The 23,590-nt window shown below is 38.0% G+C and overlaps 1 protein-coding gene across 3 annotated transcripts in view; it reads right to left on the bottom strand.

The window, feature by feature from the left end:
• The window catches only part of RAD50 (RAD50 double strand break repair protein), an 88,599-nt gene that overhangs the window by 36,272 nt on the left and 28,737 nt on the right, over positions 1–23,590 (bottom strand). For all 3 annotated transcript variants that reach the window (XM_045488403.1, XM_045488414.1, XM_045488425.1), the window contains 8 exons: positions 17,733–17,861; positions 17,117–17,282; positions 14,806–14,999; positions 13,104–13,310; positions 12,014–12,196; positions 10,624–10,781; positions 7,123–7,298; positions 5,891–6,128 (listed from right to left, as the gene is read on the bottom strand). In XM_045488403.1, coding sequence (XP_045344359.1) covers positions 5,891–6,128; positions 7,123–7,298; positions 10,624–10,781; positions 12,014–12,196; positions 13,104–13,310; positions 14,806–14,999; positions 17,117–17,282; positions 17,733–17,861 — 1,451 coding nt within the window. The remainder of the gene's footprint in view (positions 1–5,890; positions 6,129–7,122; positions 7,299–10,623; positions 10,782–12,013; positions 12,197–13,103; positions 13,311–14,805; positions 15,000–17,116; positions 17,283–17,732; positions 17,862–23,590) is intronic.

Below are 23,590 nucleotides of genomic sequence, written 5' to 3'. Positions count from 1 at the left end.
AGATCTTACTCACAAAAATTACAATATTCCCCCTTACTTCTCCACAGGAGATATATTCCAAGATCCCTAGTGGATGCCTCAAACCCACTTATATACAAACTGAACCTTATATATACTGTTTTTTCCTATATAGACAAGTCTATGATAGAGTTTATAAATTAGGCACAGTCAGGGGTGCCTGGGTGGCTCAGTTGGTTAAGTGTCCAACCACCTTAACCTTAGTCAGTTTGGCTCAGGTGATGATCCCGCAGTTTGGGAGTTTGGAGCCCCATGTCAGGCTCTGTGCTGACAGCTCAGAGCCTGGCGCCTGCTTCAGATTCTGTGTCTCTCTCAAAGATAAATAAACACTATAAAAAAAACCCTTTTTTTAAAAAATAAATTAGGCACAGAGATTAACACTATTAATAAAACAATTATAACAATATACTATAATAAAAGTTATATGAATGTGGTCTCTCTCAACATATCTTATTGTACTGTACCCTTCCTCCTCTTGTGGTGATGTTAAATGATGAAGTGCCTATATGATGAGATGAAGTGAGGAGAATGATGTAGGCCTTGTGACTTCAAGTGAGGCTACTGTTAATATATGTCAGGAGGATCATCTGCTTCTGGACCATAGTTGAGCTCAGGTAATGGAAACAGCAGAGAGTGAAACTGCAGATAAGGGTGACTACTGTATTACTGTGCACTTTGCCAAACAGAGATTTTCTATAAATTAACTGACCATACTGATCAAAAGTATCAAGATGGTGAAAAACAAAGAATGAAGAGATGCTGAAGACTGCAGGAGCCTAAGGAGAAATAAAAACAATGCAACGTCAGATCCTGGGTTGGATCCTGAAACAGAAAAACAACATTAATGGAAAGTGCTGAAATTTGAATATGGTTTGTAGTTAACAGCATCACACAAATGTTAATTTCTTGGTTTTGATAACTAGTTTATGGTTACATAAATTGTGAACATGAGGAAAAGCTGGGTGAAGGGTAGAGGTGAATTTTCTGTACTATTTTTTGTAATTTTTCTCTAAGTCTACAATTATTTCAAAATAAAACGTTTAAAAAAAAGATGGAAAAAAGGAAGGAGACCACTCAGCCAAATGCCACATGGGATTATGGTACAAAAGCTGTTAGCCAGTTTATCGTACCTACTGTAGCTAATGGACTACCACTCTGGTGGCAGGAAGACTGGCTCCACATCTAACTTTGTTGAACCTCTGAAACAAAATTTGTATTTAACCCTAAAAAAAAAAAAAAAAGCTATCAATTTTATTTCTGAAAAATTCCAAATTCTTAATTAAAAGTTAGTACAATAAATTAAATTGATTTCTAATGGAGTCTTACAGTAAACTAAAGGAAAAACCCAAAACTCAAGAGTTAGATCTGGCACACTGCTATGAGTTAACAATTTTTAAAAGTCTACACTATGACCAAGAAATGCCAACCTGAACTGATCTGTGGCAACAGAAGACCTATAGTTTGTTATGCCACTGAGATGAAAAAATTTCCTGAGTAATTATGAAGGTATGCAGATTCAGAGTAATTCCATGCTCACATTACTTCCTGAATCTTGTGGTCATAGACCATGAGCTGGTCTTAAAGTATGTTCCTAGTACCTAGACAGTGACATGGCTACGATAGCCCAAAGACAGTCAAGCATTCACTTGACTTGGGACATCTTTGTGGAAAACTACAGGTATCCATTCAATTGTAACCCTATTTTTACATTTTCACATGCACACAAAAAACCTCTAATTGATGTGGTCCAGATTTTGATGCCTTCTTTTCTGATGATTACCTAAGATGCTAAAATAAGTATCATAAGAATAAAGACGTTTCCCAAAAGAATGGGGTATTGAGATTAGGACTGTGTTCTTTTGTGTAAAATTTTCAGAAACTCAGTTCTATTTTTGTGACAGCATTCCTTTTCCAAGGGGCTTTTAAGTAAAAGAAACCAATACAGATATGGTTGGGTGAAAACACCTTTCAAAGCAATGGGGAAAAAGAATGAGTTTTTACTGAGCTGTCATAATAAATAAACCTGACTCAGTACTAAGCAAAATGATAAACACGTATATTTTCATCTGAGATTTCATTCACGATGATGGTCTTAATATATTAAGTATTGATGAGTTTTGGCCTTTAAATAAAAATATTTCCCTTGGGGTGCCTGGGTGGCTCAGTTGGTTAAGCATCCAACTTCAGCTCAGGTCATGATCTAATGGTTCGTGAGTTTTGAGTCCTGCATCAGGCTCTCTGCTGACAGCTCAGAGCCTGGAGCCTGCTTTGGAACCGTGTCTCCCTCTCTCTCTCCTAAAAGTAAATAAATATTAACAACAACAACAAAAATTTCCCTCAAAGAGGATAAGCAAAATCTGGTTCCTCACTACCTCTCTGAGCTCATCGTCAACCATTTTCCCTTTGGCCTCAGGGATTTTGGACTGCCTGGAATGCTCTTCTGATGGACAAATATTGTCCCTTATTTCTCTAGCTAGCTCCCTTATTTCTCTCATGTCTACACTCAGTTGTCACCTTCAACAGCAATTCCCCTCTCACCACCACTCAGATCTTCTGTACTTCCTTACTCTGCTATATATTTTTCTCCAAGGCACTGATTTACCTCTTAGACTACATATTTATTTTTCTAGCTTTAGGATATCTTACTTTGTGTGTAGTGACCAGAGTGGCATATAGTGGCCACTCCAGATACTAGGGTACTATGTGGATTAGTCAGCCACGAGTACTTTGACATTCCTCCTAATGAGAGGTGGAGTCTGTGTCCTCTCATTGAATCTTGGCAGGCTCTGTGACTACTGTTGACCAAATAGTCAACAACAGAAGTAACACTGTGCCAGGTTTGGGCCCAGGCCTTCAGATACTAGCAGTTTCTATTGCCTGTATCTTGTACTACTCGATCTTAGGATCCTTCATTTGGTAATCCAACCACTCTAGAGGCTGCCAAAAGCCCAAAACACATGTGTGGGCCATGCGAGGGCATTGTGTTTGACAGCCCCAGCTGAGCTCCCAGCTAATAGTCAGTGTCACTGAAAGTCATCTGAGTGAGCCATCTTGAACACTGAGCCCAGTAGAGACTTGAGATGACTACAGCCAACATCTGACTGCAACTGCATGAAAAACCCTAAGTGAGGAACTACCCACCTAAGCCCAGTCATGCCACAGAAAATCCTAATAAATGGTTGTTGTGAGGCACTAAGTTTTGAGGAGGTTGTCACAGAACAGTAAATAACTGAACAGATACTACAGCTCTCATTCATTCAGCAAATAGTTACTAGTATTACAACACAGAAGGAATTAAGGAAGTAAAGCAATGAATAAAGTATGTACCCTACACTGAGAAGGGGAGCTCTGATGGCAAGGGTCCTAAAATATAATACAATGTTGATTTCTGCTACTTATATCAATATGACACAGAACTAAGCTCACATTTCCTCTAAGTGCACTTTCTACCAACTTGACATTTTATCTTTTACTTAATCTTTTTCCTTTCAAGATACTGCCTTATTCCTTTCCCTCCTTTTCATTCTCAAACTACTGCTTTTGTCTCCTTATCACATTCTCTCTATAGCCTCCAATAATCTAGTTTTCACCCTGAAGACTATATTAGTTATCTATTGTTACATAACAAAACATTCCAAAACTCAGCAGCCCAAAACAACAGCACTTATTTTAAGATCAGAAACAGCCATCCAGGTACTTTTGGCTCAGGATGTCTCACTGAAGTGGCAGTGAAGCTGCTGGCCAGGGCTACAGTCATCTCAAGGCTTGACTGCTGGAGAATCAATTTCCAAATGGTACTCACTCGTGTGGTTGTTTGAAGGCCTCAGGTCCTTGTCAAGTGGGGCCCTCCACAGGGCTGCTCATATGACAGGTGGCTTCACCCATTTCCAAAAGAAAAGGCGAGTAGACAGGTAGTAGTGTCTTATATAACTGAATCCTGGAAGGGACACACTACCACTTCTGTCATATTTTATTGGTTACAAAGACCAATCCTAGTACGTGGGAGAAGACTATACAAGAGCATGAATACCAGCAGGTAGAGATCACTGGGGATCATCTTGGAGGCTGGCTACCACAAAGCCTATCTGCTTAGACTTTTCTGACTTTTTCTCCTGAAATTTCTCTTTGGTTTTCCAGGACAACATACCCTCCTGGCTTTTCTGCTTCAAGAGTAGTTCTCACTCTTTTTTTTTTTTTTTAATAATTTTAAGTTTATTTATTTTGAGAGAGAGAGTGTGCAAGTGGGGAAGAATCAGAGAGAGGGAGAGAGAGAGAATCCCAAGCAGGATCCGCACCACCAGCACAGAGCCCGATGCAGGGCTTGAACTCACTAACTGTGAGATCATGACCTGAGCCGAAGTTGGATACTTAACCAAGCCATCCAGGTGCCCCACATTTTTTTTTTTTTTTAGTATGTATTTATTTATTTTGAGAGAAAGAGAGAAAGCGTGTGAGTTAGTGGGGGAGAGAGGCAGAGAGAAGGAGAGAGAGAGAATCCCAAGCAGGCTCCAGGATGTCAGCACAGATCCTGACACAGGGCTCAATTCCATGAACTGCGAAACCATGACCTGAGCGAAAACTAAGAGTCAGATTCTTAACTGAGTTGTTCTCACTCTTATCCATTCAAAATATTAACATGAGATTAATTTCTTAAAACACATTTTTCATAAATCCCTAAAGATGACTCCCTATGACCTATCAGAGGGAGTTGTAATTAGGTCTGAACATAATGTAGCCCTATCTTCCTAACTTTTGGAAATCAATCTCCCCACATGATTCTTCCAACTCTAGATCACCTTTCTATTGCAGCACAGGTCATGCTCCTCTCCCCTTCACACACACTGTCCTCATTTCTCTCTCTTTTCTTCTGTTAATAGAGTTGAACCAACTTCCCTATGCTTTATATTCCCCTCCCATCTCGTTCTCAAAATCTTATTCTCATTCTATAGTCCACTGGCTTCTCTCTTAACTAATGTATTTGTCTGAACCAATTAAGTGCTTTATTAAGCCCTGCTTTCTAAATATTCAATTCTGAGAGCTTGTCTACTTAGAGCATCAGCTCCTTAGAGACTATGTCATATTGGTCTCTGTGACCAGCTGCATGCTCTATATTGTGGGAGACAACAAGATATCATCACAGACTTTCTGACTTGATCTGATTTATAAAGAGACCATCATTTGAATTTCTTGAATAAGTGAGGGAAAATAAACAATACAAATCATTATGATTCATTCTTTTTGAAAGTGGGAAAGACATAAAAATATAGTTTAAAATTTCTTTTGGGGGAGCTTTCTAAGACTTTAATTCTTTTGCTAGGTTTAGAAAGTACCATACTAGCAAACAATTCAAAATCTGTCAAAATTTCTGTTCCTAAGCCAAGTCTCAGGAATTAAATAAACATACACACAAAACAAAAAAAAAAGTTAAGATTATATCTACCCTGTGAGTAGTTTAAGAAGTTTGCTCACCTTTAAACAAAATAATTATTTTATTATCACATAAGTTATTTTACTTATCACATAAATAACATGAAAGGGGACATACTGGCTGAGAATCCTGACTTGAATTTTTACTCATTCAACACATTACTCAACACCTAAAATATGGCCAGGGACTGGATGGGTACCTTTTTTTTTTTAATGTTTGTTTATTTTTGAGACAGAGAGAGAGAGACAGAGAGAATCCCAAGCAGGCTCTGCACTGTCAACATAGAGCCCGATGCAAGCTCAAACTCGTGAAATGTGAAATCATGACCTGAGCTGAAATCAACAGTCAAGTGCTTAATTGACTAAGCCAACCAGACACCCCTGGATGAGTAACTTTTACGGTGCTACTGTTACATGTACAGTAATGGTAAACCCATATTCTCACCTCATGGGGACAAGTCCCAGCATTTCATCACGCCGTTTTTCTTTTTTCTTTAGTTCCGATTCTGTTGACTTGAGTTTATCTGGAGCAAGCCGCAGCTTAGACTGTAAATCACTGATGACTTCCTGTAATTCAGCTTCTGTCTGAAAAACCCTCTGACAGACAGGGCAACATGACTGGTTTTCATCCGTTAGCTGAGTAATGAACTGGGAGTAAACTGCCGTGGCTCCAGCCAGCATGGCTATTTTAAGAAAATAAATATTATTACCAGTGAGAGGAATATAAAATATAGTTTTGTCATGATGATTATAATTCTTTCCCATATGTATATGATTATTCTTCCTTTATAAACACATTATAGAAATAAAAATTCTCTGATATTTACATAATCTTTGAAAGGACACAATACATTCAGATTTGTATTAATTACTTTCTGGTAACACACAAAAACTGTAACAAAATTTTAGAGCATATTATGTGCCAGAAACTGTTCTAAGAGCTTTATACTAATAATCTCATTTACTCTTCCCTCAAACCCTAAATGGTAGGTAATTATGTCCTCAGATGATAAGTCTGAAGTAAAAGAAAGATTTGATAATTTGCCCAAAGTCACACAGCCATCAAGTTGTAGAATCAGGACTAAAGCCATTTGGCTCCAGAACCAAGTTTTTTAAAATTAATTTTTTTTTTTAAATTTTTTTTTTCAACGTTTATTTATTTTTGGGACAGAGAGAGACAGAGTATGAACGGGGGAGGGGCAGAGAGAGGGAGACACAGAATCGGAAACAGGCTCCAGGCTCTGAGCCATCAGCCCAGAGCCTGACGCGGGGCTCGAACTCACGGACCGCGAGATCGTGACCTGGCTGAAGTCGGACGCTTAACCGACTGCGCCACCCAGGCGCCCCCAGAACCAAGTTTTTAAATCTCTCATCCTTAACAGTTACCTGTGAGTGAAAATTCCAAAGTGTCAAAGTACCTCAATATTATAAAGAAGGTAACTTAGGTCACCTGGTTGGTTCAATCAGTTGAGTGTCCGACTTCAGCTCAAGTCATGATCTCATGGTTCGTAAGTTTGAGCTTCGCAACAGGTTCTTTGTGGTCAGTGCAGAGCCTGCTTTGAATCCTCTGTCGTTCCCTCTCCCTGTCTCTCCCAATAATATTTTTTTCTCTCCGAATATTTTTTTCTCTCAAAAATAAACATACATATAAAAAAGTAAAAAATGAAGGTAACTTACCTCGTTGTTTTGAGGATTTTTCAATTTCTTCCTTAAGTCTGTCTAAATCACTTTCAAAATCCTGGCTACCACAAACATCAAACAGCTTGTCTTCATAACTGGACAACTGCTCTTCTTTCCTTTTTAGTTCATTATTTAAATGATTTTTATTTTGCTCAGCTGAAGCTAGTTCTTTGCTAAAATAAGAACAAATATAGATTACAATTTTAAAACATGAGAAATCAGTTTGAAAAGTTTGAGTAGGTAGGTAGGACCCTTTCACAATATCACTTGCTTCTCTCCTATAAGAACTTCTCCTTCATCCCTTCATTGTTGCTGTCATCTACTTAGGTCTCATCATCCATTCCCTCTCATTCATGGAAGATTTTGCTCACTAGTATAATTTATCTCCATTCCTCCTTTTTTTTTTAATGTTTATTTTTGAGAGAGAAAGAGAGACAGAGTGTGAGCGGGGGAAGGGCACAGAAATAGGGAGACACAGAATCCAAAGTAGGCTCCAGGCCCCAAGCTGTCAGCACAGAGCCCAACACGGGCTATGAGATCATGACCTAGGCCTAAGTTGGACGCTTAACCAACTGAGACACCCAGGCACCCCTCCATTCCAACTCTTAAATATCATCCTAGCCAACCTCCATACTGACAAAGATCAGGGTTTTTCACTTTGCAGGTTATGATGCACTAGGCAAGGCATGTAATCAATATAATGCATTACATTCAGCCTAACTTAAAAAATGAAACAATAAAATATATTGGAGCAGAATGAGCATAGTTAGGACATGTACTATTTTGAGAAATTTGTTTCAGATGAGTGTGTATGAATGCATGTGTGTTGTATCTTGATACTTCCCATTTTGAGACACAGTAAAAATCTGGAAAAATAAAAGTAACTAATACAGATGATGCTTTGATCATCCTAGTCACTGAGCAATGTCATCAACACCACTATCTTAGCACCAAACACTGTTGGCCACTTCCTTGAAAGTCTATTTTCTCAAGGCATCAAGAACAAGAACCACTCCTCTTTGGCTCTCACCCCAGCTCCCCTAATTCTAGTTTCCTTTACTTGCTCTTCTTCATTGCTTACCAACAGTAAATGCTGCTGTTTCTGAGGCATCAGACCATAAGCTTTTCTCTTCTCTTTGCATAAACCCCTTTAAAGTGATATTGCCTGTACTAATGACTTCAATTATTACTTACAAAGCAACAATTTCCAATCTCTTGAACTTCAAACTCCAGTATCTCCCTAAGAGATATTTCCACAACAAGCACAAATTAAACATGGTCAAAGCCAAATCCACTATCTTCCTCAAAAATCTGTAAGGAATTTTTGACTCTTATCCAACCACCACTCAAAGTGACATTAGAAAAAAGTGATCACTTTTTCTTTATTGTGGTAAAAAACACACATAAAAACTACCATCTTAACCTTTTAAGTGCACAGAACAGGGTTAACCATACACACATTATTGTGCAACCTATCTCTAAAACTTTTACATCTTGTAAAACTGAAACTGTGTAACTACTGAACAACAATTCCTCTTTCCCTCTTCCCCCATTTCCTGGCAACACCTTTATACTTTCTGTTTTTAAGAGTTTGACTATTTGCGTAGGTCTTTTAAGTGGAATCATATAGTATTCGTTCTTTTGAAACTAAATTATTTCACTAAACATAATATCCTTCAAGGTTCATCCAAGTTGATGGATGAACTTTTTTTTTTTTAAGTAAGTTTTGCACTCAACATGGGGCTTGAATTCACAACTTAGAGATCAAGAGTCACTCGCTTGACGAAATGAGTCAGCCAGGAGCCCAGGATTTCCTTCTTTTTCAAAGCTGAGTTAATATTGTTATACACAAACATTTACCGAGTCTTTATCCATTCATCTGGCTACTGAGAATAATTCTATAATAAACATGGATTTGCAAAAATCTCTTCAAGATGTTTTCAATTCTTTTGAATATATACTCAGAAGTGGAACTGCTGGATCTGGTAATTCTGTTTTGAAAGACACCCATTTTCTATATCACCTGTATCATTTCACATTCTCACTAACAATGCACAAAGGTTCCAATTTCTCAGCATCCTCACAAACACTTGTTATTTTCTGTTTTTTTTTTTTTTTTTTTGGTAGTGGCCATCCTAACTGGTATGATGTGATATCTCACTGTGGCCTTGAGCTGCATTTCCCTGATGATTAGATACTGAACATTTTTTCATATGCTCACTGGCCATTTGAATATTGCCTCTGGAGAAATGTCTATTCAAGTCCTTTGCCCATTTTTTTAAAAACATTTTTAAATGCTTATTTGTTTTTTGAGAGAGAGTGAAAATGAGAGCAGGGGAGGTGCAGAGAGAGAGGGAGACATAGAATCTGAAGCAGGCTCCAGCTCTGAGCCGTCAGCATGGAGCTCAATGTGGAGCTTGAACTCACGAACTGCAATATCATCACTTGAGCTGAAGTCGGACACTTAACCAACTAAGCCACCCAGGTGCCCATGCTCATTTTTAAATCCAATTATCTGTTTTTGTGTTGTTGAATTATAGGAGTTCTTTACATATTCTAGATAATAAACCTTTACTAGATATATAGATTGTAAATATTTTCTCCCATTCGGTTGGTTGACTTTTCCCACTATTGTTTCCTTTGTTGTGTAGAAGTTTTTAACTTTGATGTAGTCCCATTTGTCTACTTTAAAAAAAAAAAAAAAAGCACTTTATTTATTGATTTTGATAGAGAGAGAGAAAGGGCGGGCATGAGCTCCAGAGGGGCAGAGAGAGGGAGAGAGAGAATCCCAAGCAGGCTCTGCACTGTTAGCAGGGATCTGATGCGAGGCTCGATCTCATGAATCGGGAGATCAAGACCTGAGCTGAGATGAAGAATAGGACGCTTAACTGAGCCACGCTGGCCCCCATTTGTCTATTTTTGGTTTGTTTCCCTGTGCTTCTGGTATCAGGTTCAAGAAAATATTTGTCAATTTCAATATAATGAAGCTTTCCCCCTATATTTTCTTCTAGGGGTTTTATAGTTTCAGGTGTCAATTTTTTTTTTTTTTTTCAACGTTTATTTATTTTTGGGACAGAGAGAGACAGAGCATGAACGGGGGAGGGGCAGAGAGAGAGGGAGACACAGAATCGGAAACAGGCTCCAGGCTCTGAGCCATCAGCGCAGAGCCCGACGCGGGGCTCGAACTCCCGGACCGCGAGATCGTGACCTGGCTGAAGTCGGACGCTTAACCGACTGCGCCACCCAGGCGCCCCATCAGGTGTCATTTTTAAAAAGGAGAATTTTAATCCTCTCACTAAGTTCTGCAAACTTTCAAGGAACAAAAGGCCCAAATCAGTGTCACCATTTTACTTGATTCATAAAATACAGTAGAACCAAAGTCAATTAACACAAGACACACCATTTTATGACAATACATGACAAGACATTAAAACAATGAAAAATAAAAGCATGAAATAAGAGATCTGTATTACATTTCTACAAGTTGCAAATACTTACTTCAATTTGGCAAGTCTGTCCCTGGTCTGATTAATTTCTTTTGACTTACTATGAAGCCAGTCTTCAAGCTGCTTTTTGTTGGGAAAATACCCTAACAATGAAGTTAATTCATCACTGTGTCGAGATTTTATCTTTCTGATTTGTTCATCTTTGTCAGACTATAGAAAAAAAAAATTTTTTTTTATGAAATCCAAGATCTCCACATTACATGAAGAACACAAATTTTAACTTAAAACTCCAAGCTCAAGAGTCACATGCTCTACCAACTGAGCCAGCTAGGTGCCCCTAAGAAAACAAATAAATTCTAGACTGATTAAAGTTCTAGGCTTAAAAAATAAAATGCTAAAAATGAAAGAATACAAAATTAAAAAAAAAATTTTTTTTATGTTTTATTTACTTTTGAGAGAAAGAGAGAGAAAGAGAGAGAGAAAGAGAGACAGAGAGAGACAGAGAGAGCAAGCAGGGTAGGGATAGAGAGAGGGAGACACAGAATCCAAACACAGGCTTCAGGCTCTGAGCTGTCAGCACAGAGCCTGAGGTGGGCTCGAACCCACCAACCATGAGATCATGACCTGAGCCAAAGTCAGACGCTTAACCGACTGAGATACACAGGCGCCCCTAGAATACAAAATTTCTTAAAGTCTTACACTGGGGATTGCTTTCTGTGCATAAGAGAAAAAAGTAACAAGTCTGAAAACATGAACATTAAACTTGTGTATGAGAGGCACCTGGGTGGCTTAGTCGGTTAAGTGTCTGACTTCGGATCAGGTCATGATATCACCGTTCAGAGTTCAAGCCCCATACCGGGCTCTGGGCTGACAGCTCAGAGCCTAGAGGCCTGTTTCGGATTCTGTGTCTCTCCCTCTCTCTGCTCCTCCCCTGGTCATGGTATCTCTCTCTCTCTCTCAAAAATAAATAAACGTTAAAAAAAAAGAAAACTTCTGTATGAGATATGATAAAAATTAATAGCAATGTGCATGTGTATATATTCTTCTATATTAATTTTTATAATTATAAAAAAGTTTTTAAACTCCAAAGTGTATTGTATAGAGTATTTTTTTTTTTTTTAAATGCTTATTTATTTTTGAGACAATGCAAGAAACAGAGTGCAAGCAGTGGAGGGACAGGAAGAGGGAGACACAGAATCTGAAGCGGGCTCCAGGCTCTGAGCTGTCGGCCCAGAGCCCGACACAGGGTTCGAACTCAAGAACCATGAGATCATGACCTGAGCGAAGTCAGACGCTTAACCGACTTGAGCCACTCAGGTGCCCTGATTTTACAGAGTATTAAGCTCACTTAACTCCTAAAATATAATGCCAGTATGAACTAAATATTCCATAGTTATTTCAAATACCAGAAAGTATAATCAGAACAAAAAGCAAGGTCATACTTTGTCTTTGGTCAGCATCTCCATCTGGGTACGTGTTGTCGTATGATGGTTTATCTGTTCCATCTCTTGGTCCAATTTACGCAGGGTCCTGTCTAGGTCTGCTTTCTCACTTTGAAGGCTTATTACTTCTGTTTTTAGAGCTTCTACATTGCTGTTTTTCTCAGCCTTGCTTAGCTCACGTTCCTTATCAAAAATTCAAACACACAAATTTATATATTCATGTTAAAACAATGACAAAATGATTGTTTGCTTTTATCCAACAAGAGAAAAAGCTTAAGAAATAAGATTTTTAAGGAAAATCTTATAAACCTGCCTTACTATAATGGTAGAGAATTAGTAAATGAACCTGGAAGGTCAAAGAGGAAAAAAACTGAGAATTTACTGTAAAACTGAGAAAAATACATCTAAGTATATAGTTTAGTGATTCTTCTGACGGGTGATTCCCATCACAAGGCAATATTGTGACAAACTGCTAAATTGAAAGAAATGTATGCAAATAGCAATGTTTACATAAATTATCAAGATGGAATCTGAGAGGGAGAATTGCCAAACTTTACAATGCCTACTTTGGTGGCAGAGATGTGAAGCAAGGGGACAGATTACAAATGAAGAAGAAAATTTGGAAATTCATAAAAAGGAAGAGATGAGCTAAGAAAATTTTTACGATATAAAAAGTGGTAACATGGCAATAATCATAGAAAATCTACAGTGTGTGGAACCTAGAGGGAAAATACTTTTAACTTAGGTAAGTGGTTCTTAACCAAAGTACTCATAAGAATCACCTGGTTTTGAGTGGACCTTCCATTCTCCACCCTAGAGATTTTGATTAGGAATGGTCTAAGCATAAGTGTTTTTAAAAAGATTCCTAGGTGATTCTAATTTTCAATCCACCCAGTGCCAGAATCAAAGAGTTGGTGTAATTATAATACTCATATTTTTTAATTTTATATGAGATTCCTAAACAAGGTAGACATTTTTATTGAAATGCCAGTATCTTAGGATTAGCAGTAGATAAAATACTTCAGAATGCAAGATTCTAAGTGTCCTACCTACACCTTAAAATCATTGGATTACTCAAATAATGTCTTACAGCTTTTGAGAGCTCCTGGTCCAGTTCAAGAATCCTGTCCGAAGATCCTTCCAACTGCTGTAATTCATACTTCACATTTCTCAGCTCATTCTGCTTCTTACTTAGGATTTCTGATTTTAGCTCAATTATTCTTCCCAGTCCAGTTTTCTTATCCCTTATCTCATCAATCTGTTTTTGTTTCATAGTCTCTTTTTCTGCAAAGTCATTCTAAATACACATGAGGAAAACGAGCATTAATTTTTTCACTGAACTTATTAATAAGTTTCTTGAATGCAAAATTAATAGATGCACACTAAAGAAAATTTAAAAAGTACAAAAAAATGTAATAACCATCATCTTGAGATAATCATTATTAGTTATGAGCAAACTTTTTTTATGATTACCTTTAAAAAGAACTTTTGGAAGATAAATACTGTATGACCTCACTGATGTTTTTGTCTAAAAACAAACTCAAGAAACAAAAACCAAACTCAGAAAAAGAGATCAGATTTGGGGCCACCAGAGGTAGAGGGTGGGAAGAGGGAGAATTAGAGCAAGGTGGTCAAAAGGTACAGATTTCCAGTTATACGTAAATACTAGGGATGTAAGGTACACCATGATGACTACAGCTAACACTGCCATATGGTATAAAGGAAAGTTGTTAAGGGAGGAGATCCTAGCAGTTCTCATCACAAAGAAAATTTTTTTTCCCTTTCTTTTCTTTTACCTATATAATAAAATGGTTATCAGCTGAGCCTACTGTGGTAACCATTTCACAATATATGTAAATCAGGCCATATGCCTTAAACTTATACAATGATATATGTTCATTATTTCTCAAAATAATGAGGGGGAAAAAAGAAAAAAAATTTACTTAAAATCAAAATAGGGGCATCTGGGTGGCTCAGTTGGTTAAGCATCTAACTTCGGTGCAGGTCATAATCTCATGGTTCCTGAGCTCAAACCCCACACTGGGCTCTGTGCTGGCATAGGGTCTGCTTAAGATTCTGTCTTCCTCTCTCTCTGCCCCTCCCCTGCTCATAGTCACTCATAAAAGAAACTTTAAAAAATAAATAAAACTTAAAATACAAGTCTGTATCTTCTTCATATTTTTATCCTTATGAACTTCAGAAAAGTTGCTTCCATAAAGGTGTTTTCTGTCTCCTACAGATTTTATTCTAACACTAATTAGGCACTTGGGTGGCTCAGTCGGTTAAGTGTCCAACTTTGGCTAGGTCACGATCTTGCAGTTCATGAGTTCGAGCTCCACATCAGGCTCTGTACTGACCACTGGAAGCCTGGAGCCAGCTTCCGAGTCTGTGTCTCCTTTCCTCTCTGCCCCTCCCCTGCTCACACTCTGTCTCTCTCTCTCTCTCAAAAATAAACAAACATTAAAAAAAAAAAAAAAAAAGACAAAATGAGGTCCATCCAAAAATTAACACAATTTTTAAAAGCTATTTCTTTCTTTTCTTTTAAGTTTATTTATTTATTTTGAGAGAGAGAAAGTACACAGGCAAGGTAGGGGCAGAAAGAGGAGAATCCCAAGCAGTCTCTGGTGACAGCACGGAGCAGGACAGAAATGGGGCTCAATCACACAAATTGTGAAATTATGAACTGAGCCAAAACCAAAGGTCAGACACTCAATGGAGTGAGCTACTTAGGTGCCCCTAAAACATTTTAATTAGAGAATCTCATACAAACAAAAGAATATAACAATATTTACCATCATTTGGTTGGCAATTTCTGTTTCCTTCTCTTGTCTCTCTCTCACAAGTTTGTGAAAATTTTTAATATGTCTTTCACTGAATGGTCCACGCTCAAAGCCATCCAATTCTAGCTGTGTTGCTAAAGACTGAATTAATGAATCTCTAGCTCGGATATGTTCTTGATGGCGATCTGCTTGTAGCTGTAGACGACCTTTAAAAAACACAACCATAATAATTCTTTCATCAACTGAGTTTTAAAAAATTAAAATAAGTGTATATTCATATTGCAGTTATAAAAAAAAACAAAACAGCAGAATGTCTTATATCCTTTGCTCAGTTCCCTCCATTGGTAACCATGGTAATGTGACATAATAAAAGCAACACATATTTAGGGACACCTGGGAGGTTCAGTTTGTTAAGTCTCTGATTTCGGCTCAAGTCATGATCTCACGGTTTGTGGGTTCAAGCCCTATACTGGGCACTATGCTGACAGCTCAGAGCCTGGAGCCTGCTTCAGATTGTGTGTTTCCCTCTCTTTCCCTCTGTACTTTCCCTGCTTGTGCTCTCTCTCTCTCTCAAAAGTAAATAAACATTTTTAAAAATTTATATATATATAAAAAAAGAAATACATATTTGGTCTTTGTCCCTGGTTCCTGGCACAAAGCACGTAAAATTTTTAGAATTTCTGAGTGATACAGGTGAAAGAAGCATCTTTTGTTATTCATTTCAAATCCTATTCAGCCGTATCTCAGTTTATTCTAATGAGGTGACTTTTAGAGGAGCTGGTTGTCAAAAGAACCTACTACGTAATTAGAGAGTAGGAACTTTCAGTAGTCCCATCCCCAACTCTGGGGAGCAGCTTAAGATGGAGTTGAATCACCAATGACTAAAATGATTTATTCAACCATGTCTACGTAATGGAATTTCCATAAAAACCCTAAACGACAGCATTCAGAGAGCTTTCAGGTTGGCGAACACATCAAGGTGCCTGTTCATGTGTGAGTGCTGCACACAGAGAGGGCATGTAAGCTGAAGGCCCCTTCCCCAGACCCTGCCCTATGCATCTCTTCCATTTGATTGTTCCTGAGTGGTATCCTTTAGAATGAACTGGTAATACGGTTTCCGTAAGTTCTATGAATCATTATAGCAAATTATTAGACCTCAGAAAGGGGTTGTGGGGACCCCTAATTTATAGTCAACTGATCAGAATTATATGTGACAGGCAACTTGGGACTTGCAACTGGAATCTGAGTTAGGGAGGCAGTCTTTTGGGACTTCTTGGGGAATGCCCTAACTCTAATTAGTGTGAGAATGTAATCTTATCCACTGGGAAGTGGGAGAATTGCTTGATGTGGAAAAACCCATACAACTGGTGTCAGAACTGTTGTGAGTAGAAAAACAATGTTTTCTTTAGTAATATTTTGCAACACTACAGTACAATTTCACAGTCAGGATAATGACACTGATACAATCCATCAGATTTATTCAGATTTCCCCAGTGTTACTTTTGTCTATTTGTGTGTATTAAGTTCTATATAATTAACTGCATAAGTTCATATACCCACCAAGACAGTGAACATAATGAACACCTCCAATACCACGATAGTACCTCTTGTGCTTTTATAACCATAACCATACTAACCTTCCTCCTGTCCCCTCTCCTACTCAGTAACCCTGGCAACCACTAATCTGTCCTCTACTTGTAAAATTTTGACATTTTGGGGCACCTGGGTGGCTCAGTAGGTTACATGACTGACTCCTGATTTCAGCTCAGGTCATGATCTCCCAGTCATGGAATCAAGTCCTGCACTGGGCTCCACACTGAGGGTACAGCCTGTTTGGGATTCTCTCTCCCTCTCTCTCTCTGCCCCTACCCTGCTCACACGTTCTCTCTCTCTCTCTCTCTCTCTCTCAAAATAAATAAACTTAAAGAAATAATAATAGGGGTGCTTAGGTGGCTCAGCTGGTTAAGTGTCCAGCTCTTGATCTCAGCTCCGGTCATGATCTCATGGTTCGTGGGATCAGGCTCCACGTTGGGCTCTGTGCTGACAGTGTGGAGCCTGCTTGAGATTCTCCCTTCTCCCTCTCTCTGCCCCTCCCCTACTTGCTCTCTCAAAATAAATTAAAAAATTTAAAAAATAATAAAAATAAAAAATAAAAATTTGACATTTCAAAAATGTTATATAAACATTATATAGTAACATACTGTATATAATCTTTTGAGATTGGCTTTTTTCACTTAGCATAATTTCCTGGAGATTCATTATTCATGCAGAAAATGTTTAATATTATAACAGGAAAAGAGACCAAGTTAACATTTTGTCCTACCCTGTTCAACAAGCAGTTCTGATTTTTCCTGATTGAGAAGTCTTGATTCTTTATTTAACTTTTCCAGTTCACGCTGACAGTCTATCAGTCTCCTTTCTTTCTCCCTCACTGTTCTCTGGTGATTGTGATATAAATCATTTAGTTGCTCATCAGTCCCTTGAAAAACCTGTATAGAATCAAAATAAAGAGCTTTAATGAGTAAATATATGAAGTTAGCATTCTGAGGTACAAAATATGAACTAAACTTCTTCAATACCCTTTAAAAAAATTTCTTTTAATTTTGGGGGAGGGGAGAGAGTACGCACAAGCTGGGGAGCAGCAGAGAGAGAGGGAGACACAGAAACAGAAGCAGGCTCCAGGCTCTGAGGTGTCAGCACAGCACCCGATGTGGGGCTTGAACTCATGAACCATAAGATTATGACCTGAGCCAAAGTTGGATGCTTAACAGACTGAGCCACCCAGGCACCTGCTCAATGTCCTTCTTTTTAACATACACATGGAAATAACAAACAACAAGATTTGTGTTTTTTCCGAGATATGACTGAAACAATGGATTCAAATGAGGTTCATTAAATAATCTCAAAATTTTGGAGAACAAAATTCTACCACCACAAACCTTTTCCATCTTCTGTTCCAGTTCACTATTATCTTTTTCCATCTGCTTCTTTCGGCTATCCAAGGCTTTAATTTCATTGTCAAGTCTCATTATTTTAGAAAGATTTTGTTCAATTTCTTTTAGACGATTCTGAAAATAAATACATACATAAATTTCACTAGTTTATAATGCAAATGAATGAAAAGAAGTTAAGATGTCCTGGGCTAGATACTTAGTAAAAGTGATCTATCTCATTTAATGCTAGCAAGGCTATAAATTATAGGAGGCACAGAGAAACTGAGAAGCAGAGACATTAAGTAACTTGTCCAACTCCTCACAGCTAGTAAAAAACAAAACAAAACTAATAAACTGCCTTGCCCTCAACATGTCCCAGAGAAGTCACTGGGTAGAGTCACATTATGTAAAGTACATTATAAAAACTTAAATCTTTAACAGGCTAACGATTTTATTTATTTATTTATTTATTTATTTATTTATTTATTTATTTAACGTTTATTTATTTTTGAGACAGAGAGAGACAGAGCATGAACGGGGGAGGGTCAGAGAGAGGGAGACACAGAATCTGAAACAGGCTCCAGGCTCTGAGCTGTCAGCACAGAGCCCGACACGGGGCTCGAACTCACAGACCGCGAGATCATGACCTGAGCCGAAGTCGGCCGCTTAACCGACTGAGCCACCCAGGCGCCCCAATTTATTTAAAAAATAAACAGAATTAGTGAGTGGACTAGAAACTCACAGTGAGTTACCAGTGCATTCTGAATCTGAAGGCCAAACTTACATGGAAAACTATGCTTCGATTCAAAGTCTGTTCAAGCACAGAAAACTGTGAACAAGTTAAGTGTGATAAATGATCTCCTTGGCCTGCTTCCAAGGACAGCTGGTTGCCTAATCTCCTAGGAATAGGTGAAACCAGGCTCTGCTGGGGATATTCTTCTAATGTTTGTCTCTACAAATCCAAGGATGACCTATTCCTCTTCTAAGATATTCTTAGAACCTAATTTATTAAACTAATGTAACATTAGAGTGCTGAGATATCAACTTGAAGCTTTCACTGTTGCACCTAAACGCACCCTCAACTTTAATATTAGTCATTTAATAAAATTACAGCAGTATCTTATCTTGTGATTTGTAGATTAATGAGTAGCATGTAACCACCATAAAAACAGGAATTTTGTTCACTAATGTATCCCCCCACACGAAATTGATGTTCTCTATGTTAGCTAAATGGAAGAATGAGTAATTTTACCAATAATTCATAGCTATCACTGAATGAATGACTACTATATTGAAGACATTGTACAAGATGCTGCTATCCATTCATTCTAACTCTTGTGAGAGTACTTGCTAAGTAGGAGACTTGGAGGACTCCATGTGCACGAAGGCACATACTTAATGATGGGAGGTTAAGACTGGAGGTAGGGTGGGATAATAGTTAACACTGTAGGCTCTAGGTGCTGGAAGAAGGAAAAACTCAACCTTACCTTGTACTACATTCAAAAATTAACCTGAAATGGAACATAAATGTAAGAACTCAAACTATAAAACTTCAAGAAGAAAACACTGTAGAAAATCTGTGCAATTTGGGGTCAAAGATTTCCTAAACAGGAAACAAAAAAAAAACTGTAAGAAAAAATTTGATAAACTGGACTTCATCATAATCAAAAACTGCTGTCCTTGGAAAAGCAGTTAATAAAATATTTGCAAAACACATGTATGATAAGGGCTTGCATCCAGAATAAAAAGAACTCTCACAGCCAAGTAAGACAAAAATCCCATTCAAAATAGGCAAAATATCTGAATAGACACTTGTCCAAACATGCTCAGATGGCAAATAAACATTTAAAAGGACACTTAACATCCATAAACATTAGAAAAATGCAAAATAAAACCATAATGAAAAAAAAAACACTCAAGATACTAGCATTCATCTACTATAAAGGCTAAAATAAAAAAGACTGACCTATCTAAATTACACTTCTTTAAATAAATCCAACTTAAAACAAAAAGGATAGGGCTTAGGATTCAGAGAGGTTTGGACTCTAACCCTGGCTCCACACCATGGTTGCAATGTGAACACCTGTGCCACAGTTTTCTTGCCTATAAAACCTCACAGGATTACTATGGAGTTCACATAATGCATTTTAAAACACCCTGTTCAGTGACTGGCATATAACATACCTTCAATGAATGGACCATTCATTATCACTTATGAAAAAAATTTTGGGTTCAGAAAATATCTTTTGAGCAGCAACAAAAAGAACAGGATTGATTCTTAAAAGCACTGGATATTAACATCTCAGCTATGGTACTCCACTCAGAAACTTCTCGGCTTCTATTACAGCCTCTTGGTGGCGTTATCTGGGTTTGGATCTATTGTGACAACTCTAGGAAGCTTCATTCCTTAAATCCAGCCAGTCCACCAGACCCTGGATATCCCTTCTTTGAAATCTGTAGTTCTTTTATTTTTATTTTATTTTATTTTTTTTTAATTTTTTTTTCAACGTTTATTTATTTTTTGGGGACAGAGAGAGACAGAGCATGAATGGGGGAGGGGCAGAGAGAGAGGGAGACACAGAATCGGAAACAGGCTCCAGGCTCTGAGCCATCAGCCCAGAGCCTGACACGGGGCTCGAACTCATGGACCGCGAGATCGTGACCTGGCTGAAGTCGGACGCTCAACCGACTGCGCCACCCAGGCGCCCCTATTTTATTATTTTTTAATGTGAACAGGGGAAGAACAGAGAGAGAGGGAGACACAGAATCTGAAGCAGGCTCCAGGCTCTGAGCTGTCAGCACAGAACCGCGAGATCATGACCTGAGCTGAAGTTGGATGCTTAACTGACTGAGCCACCCAAGTGCCCCAAGAAATCTGTGTTTTTAAATTTTAATTCCAGGGTAGTTTACAGTGTTGTGACATCTGTGCTTTTGTTCAGTCCTTAGGGTGCAAAATCCCTGCTCTATCCCCAGAGCATACCACCTAGTAAAAGAAGCTAAGACAAAGATAAAGACAAAAAATATAGCAGAGTATTTAAAGTTTAGGTGTTAGTGTGAAATGAGACAAAAGAACAAGGCAGTTGGGTCATCAGGTATACTAGAACCATGAACTTCTAGGCAGAAAAAACAAGCAGGCCAGAAGGTGTTTTTGAACTTGAAAACAAATTTGTCTAGCAATTTCCACAAAAGGCAAGAAAGGAAAGTAGGCCTAAGTGGGCCAAGGTCAGGATAAAATGTGGTGGGATGAGAATACAATAGTTTATAAGAGAATTCCTAAAGTCAGAGGATACCTATAAAAATGAAAAAGCATGAATGCAGGACTGAAATGAAGCTGTCTTCTGGATGGCTCCTAGGAAGGTGATCTGACCCAAAATTTATATTTAATTCCATGAAGGGAAGAAACCCTGGATGTCAGAACAAAAACAAAAAAAACAAAACAAAACAAAACAAAACACAAAACACACACAACAAAACAGCCCCAACTATGGAAATCAACTACTTAAATAATTATTTACTAAATCACCTACTATGTGCCAGGCACTGGACTAGGCTATGAGGATACAGAAAATAAAATTAAACCCATGGAGAACTAGTCAAAGTTAAACACAAATGAAGAAACAATACAGAGGCACCTGGGTAGCTCAGTCAGTTAAGGGCCCAACTTTCCTCAGGTCATGATCTGAGTTCATGGGTTTGAGCCCTGTGTTGGACTCTGCTGACAGCTCGGAGCCTGGAGCCTGCTTCAGATTCTGTGTCTCCCTCTCTGCTCCCCACCCACTCATGCTCTCTCTCTCAAAAACAAACACCTCACAATTTGCTACAGCCTTAGTCACAATCCTGCACCACTCAATAAACACCAGGTTTTGCTTCTTCGCCACCTTGCCATTCTTTCCTATACGAATGCTCCATTTCAACCATATGGATTTCCTGATAGTGTTCAAAAACACCTTGCGTTTTACTGTCCCTACACCTCTAATTACTTAACCATTTATAGTCAATAAATTAAACCCCCAATTCAGTCCTACATAATCCTCTCTGGCCACCTCAGACAGAAATTCTCTTTCTTATTCCTCAGAGCTCTTACAGTTCTTGCCTTTTTCTGCCTTATGTGTGCTTACCACCTTCCTAACTAGGCTGCTCCTGAGGAAGACAAAATGTGTTCCAGTATCTTGCGAATTACCACACAGTACCTATACACAATAATCCTAACTCTTAAAACATATCCCACTTTATTATTTTTTCTATTAAACTAAATTCTAAACCCATTCATTCTTCATAATCTGACTGTAATTTTCTCATTCATTTTACCCTGGTTTACTTAACCCAGGCTCTCCCTTACAATGATTCTGTTTTGATAAGTTGTAGGTGTAAATATAGACATAACAATGTGAATGTAAATACATTTATATTGTATACACGCAAAAAAAAAAAAAAAGCTGATCATAGGCTTTAACTAGAAGGTCAGGAATGAGTGGGAAGACTACCTCTTACTTATCAACTCAAATTTTTCTGTAAGTTTTTTTTTTTTTATCATGAGCACATTAATTACTTTAAAAAGAAAAAATAAAATTACAAACATACATAAAATGGCTTCTATTCGGTCAATCTGATTTTTCCCCATTCTTTAAGATCCAGTTCAGCCATACCTCTTCCCTTGAAGGCTTTTTAACACATTTCTATTCAAGACCATCCCTTTTTTTTTTTTTTTAATTTTTTTTCAACGTTTATTTATTTTTGGGACAGAGAGAGACAGAGCATGAACAGGGGAGGGGCAGAGAGAGAGGGAGACACAGAATCGGAAGCAGGCTCCAGGCTCTGAGCCATCAGTCCAGAGCCTGACGCGGGGCTCGAACTCACGGACCGCGAGATCGTGACGTGGCTGAAGTCGGACGCTTACCCGACTGCGCCACCCAGGCGCCCCAAGACCATCCCTTTTTTAAAACAGCTTTATTGAGATACAACTCACACGCCATACGATTCACCTGTATTCGCCATACAATTCAACATTTTTTTAGTATATTCATACAGTTGTGCAACCATTACTATAATCTGATCTTAGGATATTTCAACTTCCAAAAAAAAGCTTTGTACCAATTTGCAGTCACCGTTTATTCCTCTCGACTGCCTAACCTGGCAATCATTAATCTTTCTGTCTCTATAGATTTGCCTATTTTGGACATTTCAAATAAATAGAAGCATACAATATGAGGTCTTTTGTAATTGGCTTTCACTTAGTGTGTTTGCGACGTTCTTACCTGTTGTAGCATGTATCAGAACTTCATTTCTTTCTACAGATGGATAATATTCCAACATAAGGATATGCCACATTTTATTGAGCAGTTAACGGACAACGAAGTTGTTTGCATCTTTAGGCTATTATAAATAATGCTGTTATGAACATCCCTATGCAAGTTTTTGTGTAGATGTATGTTTTAAAATCTCTTGGGTGTAAGACACTTAAGATTAAAACTGCTGGATCATATGTTAACTCTATGTTTAACATATCAAGGAATTGCTGAACTGTTTTCCAATGTGGCTGCACCATTTTACACTCCCACCAGCATATATGAGGGTTCCAATTTCTCCATATCCTCATCAATACTATTATATGTCTTTTTAATTTATAGCCATTCTAGGGGGATGTGAAGTGGTCTCACTGTGGTTTTGATTTGTACTTTCCTAATCAGTAATGATGTTAAACATCTTTTCATGTGTTTTTGGACACATATATATCTTCTTGAGAGAAATATCTATTTAGATCCTTGGCACATTTTCTAATTGTGGGTTTTTTTTTTTGTTTTTGTTTTTTTTTTGTTACTGAGTTATAACAGTTCATTATATGTTCCAGAAAAAAAGTCCCTTTT

The sequence above is a fragment of the Leopardus geoffroyi genome, chromosome A1 (genome assembly GCF_018350155.1).
Source record: "Leopardus geoffroyi isolate Oge1 chromosome A1, O.geoffroyi_Oge1_pat1.0, whole genome shotgun sequence".
Lineage (NCBI taxonomy): Eukaryota > Metazoa > Chordata > Mammalia > Carnivora > Felidae > Leopardus > Leopardus geoffroyi.
This window is presented reverse-complemented; position numbering and strand designations above follow the sequence as displayed.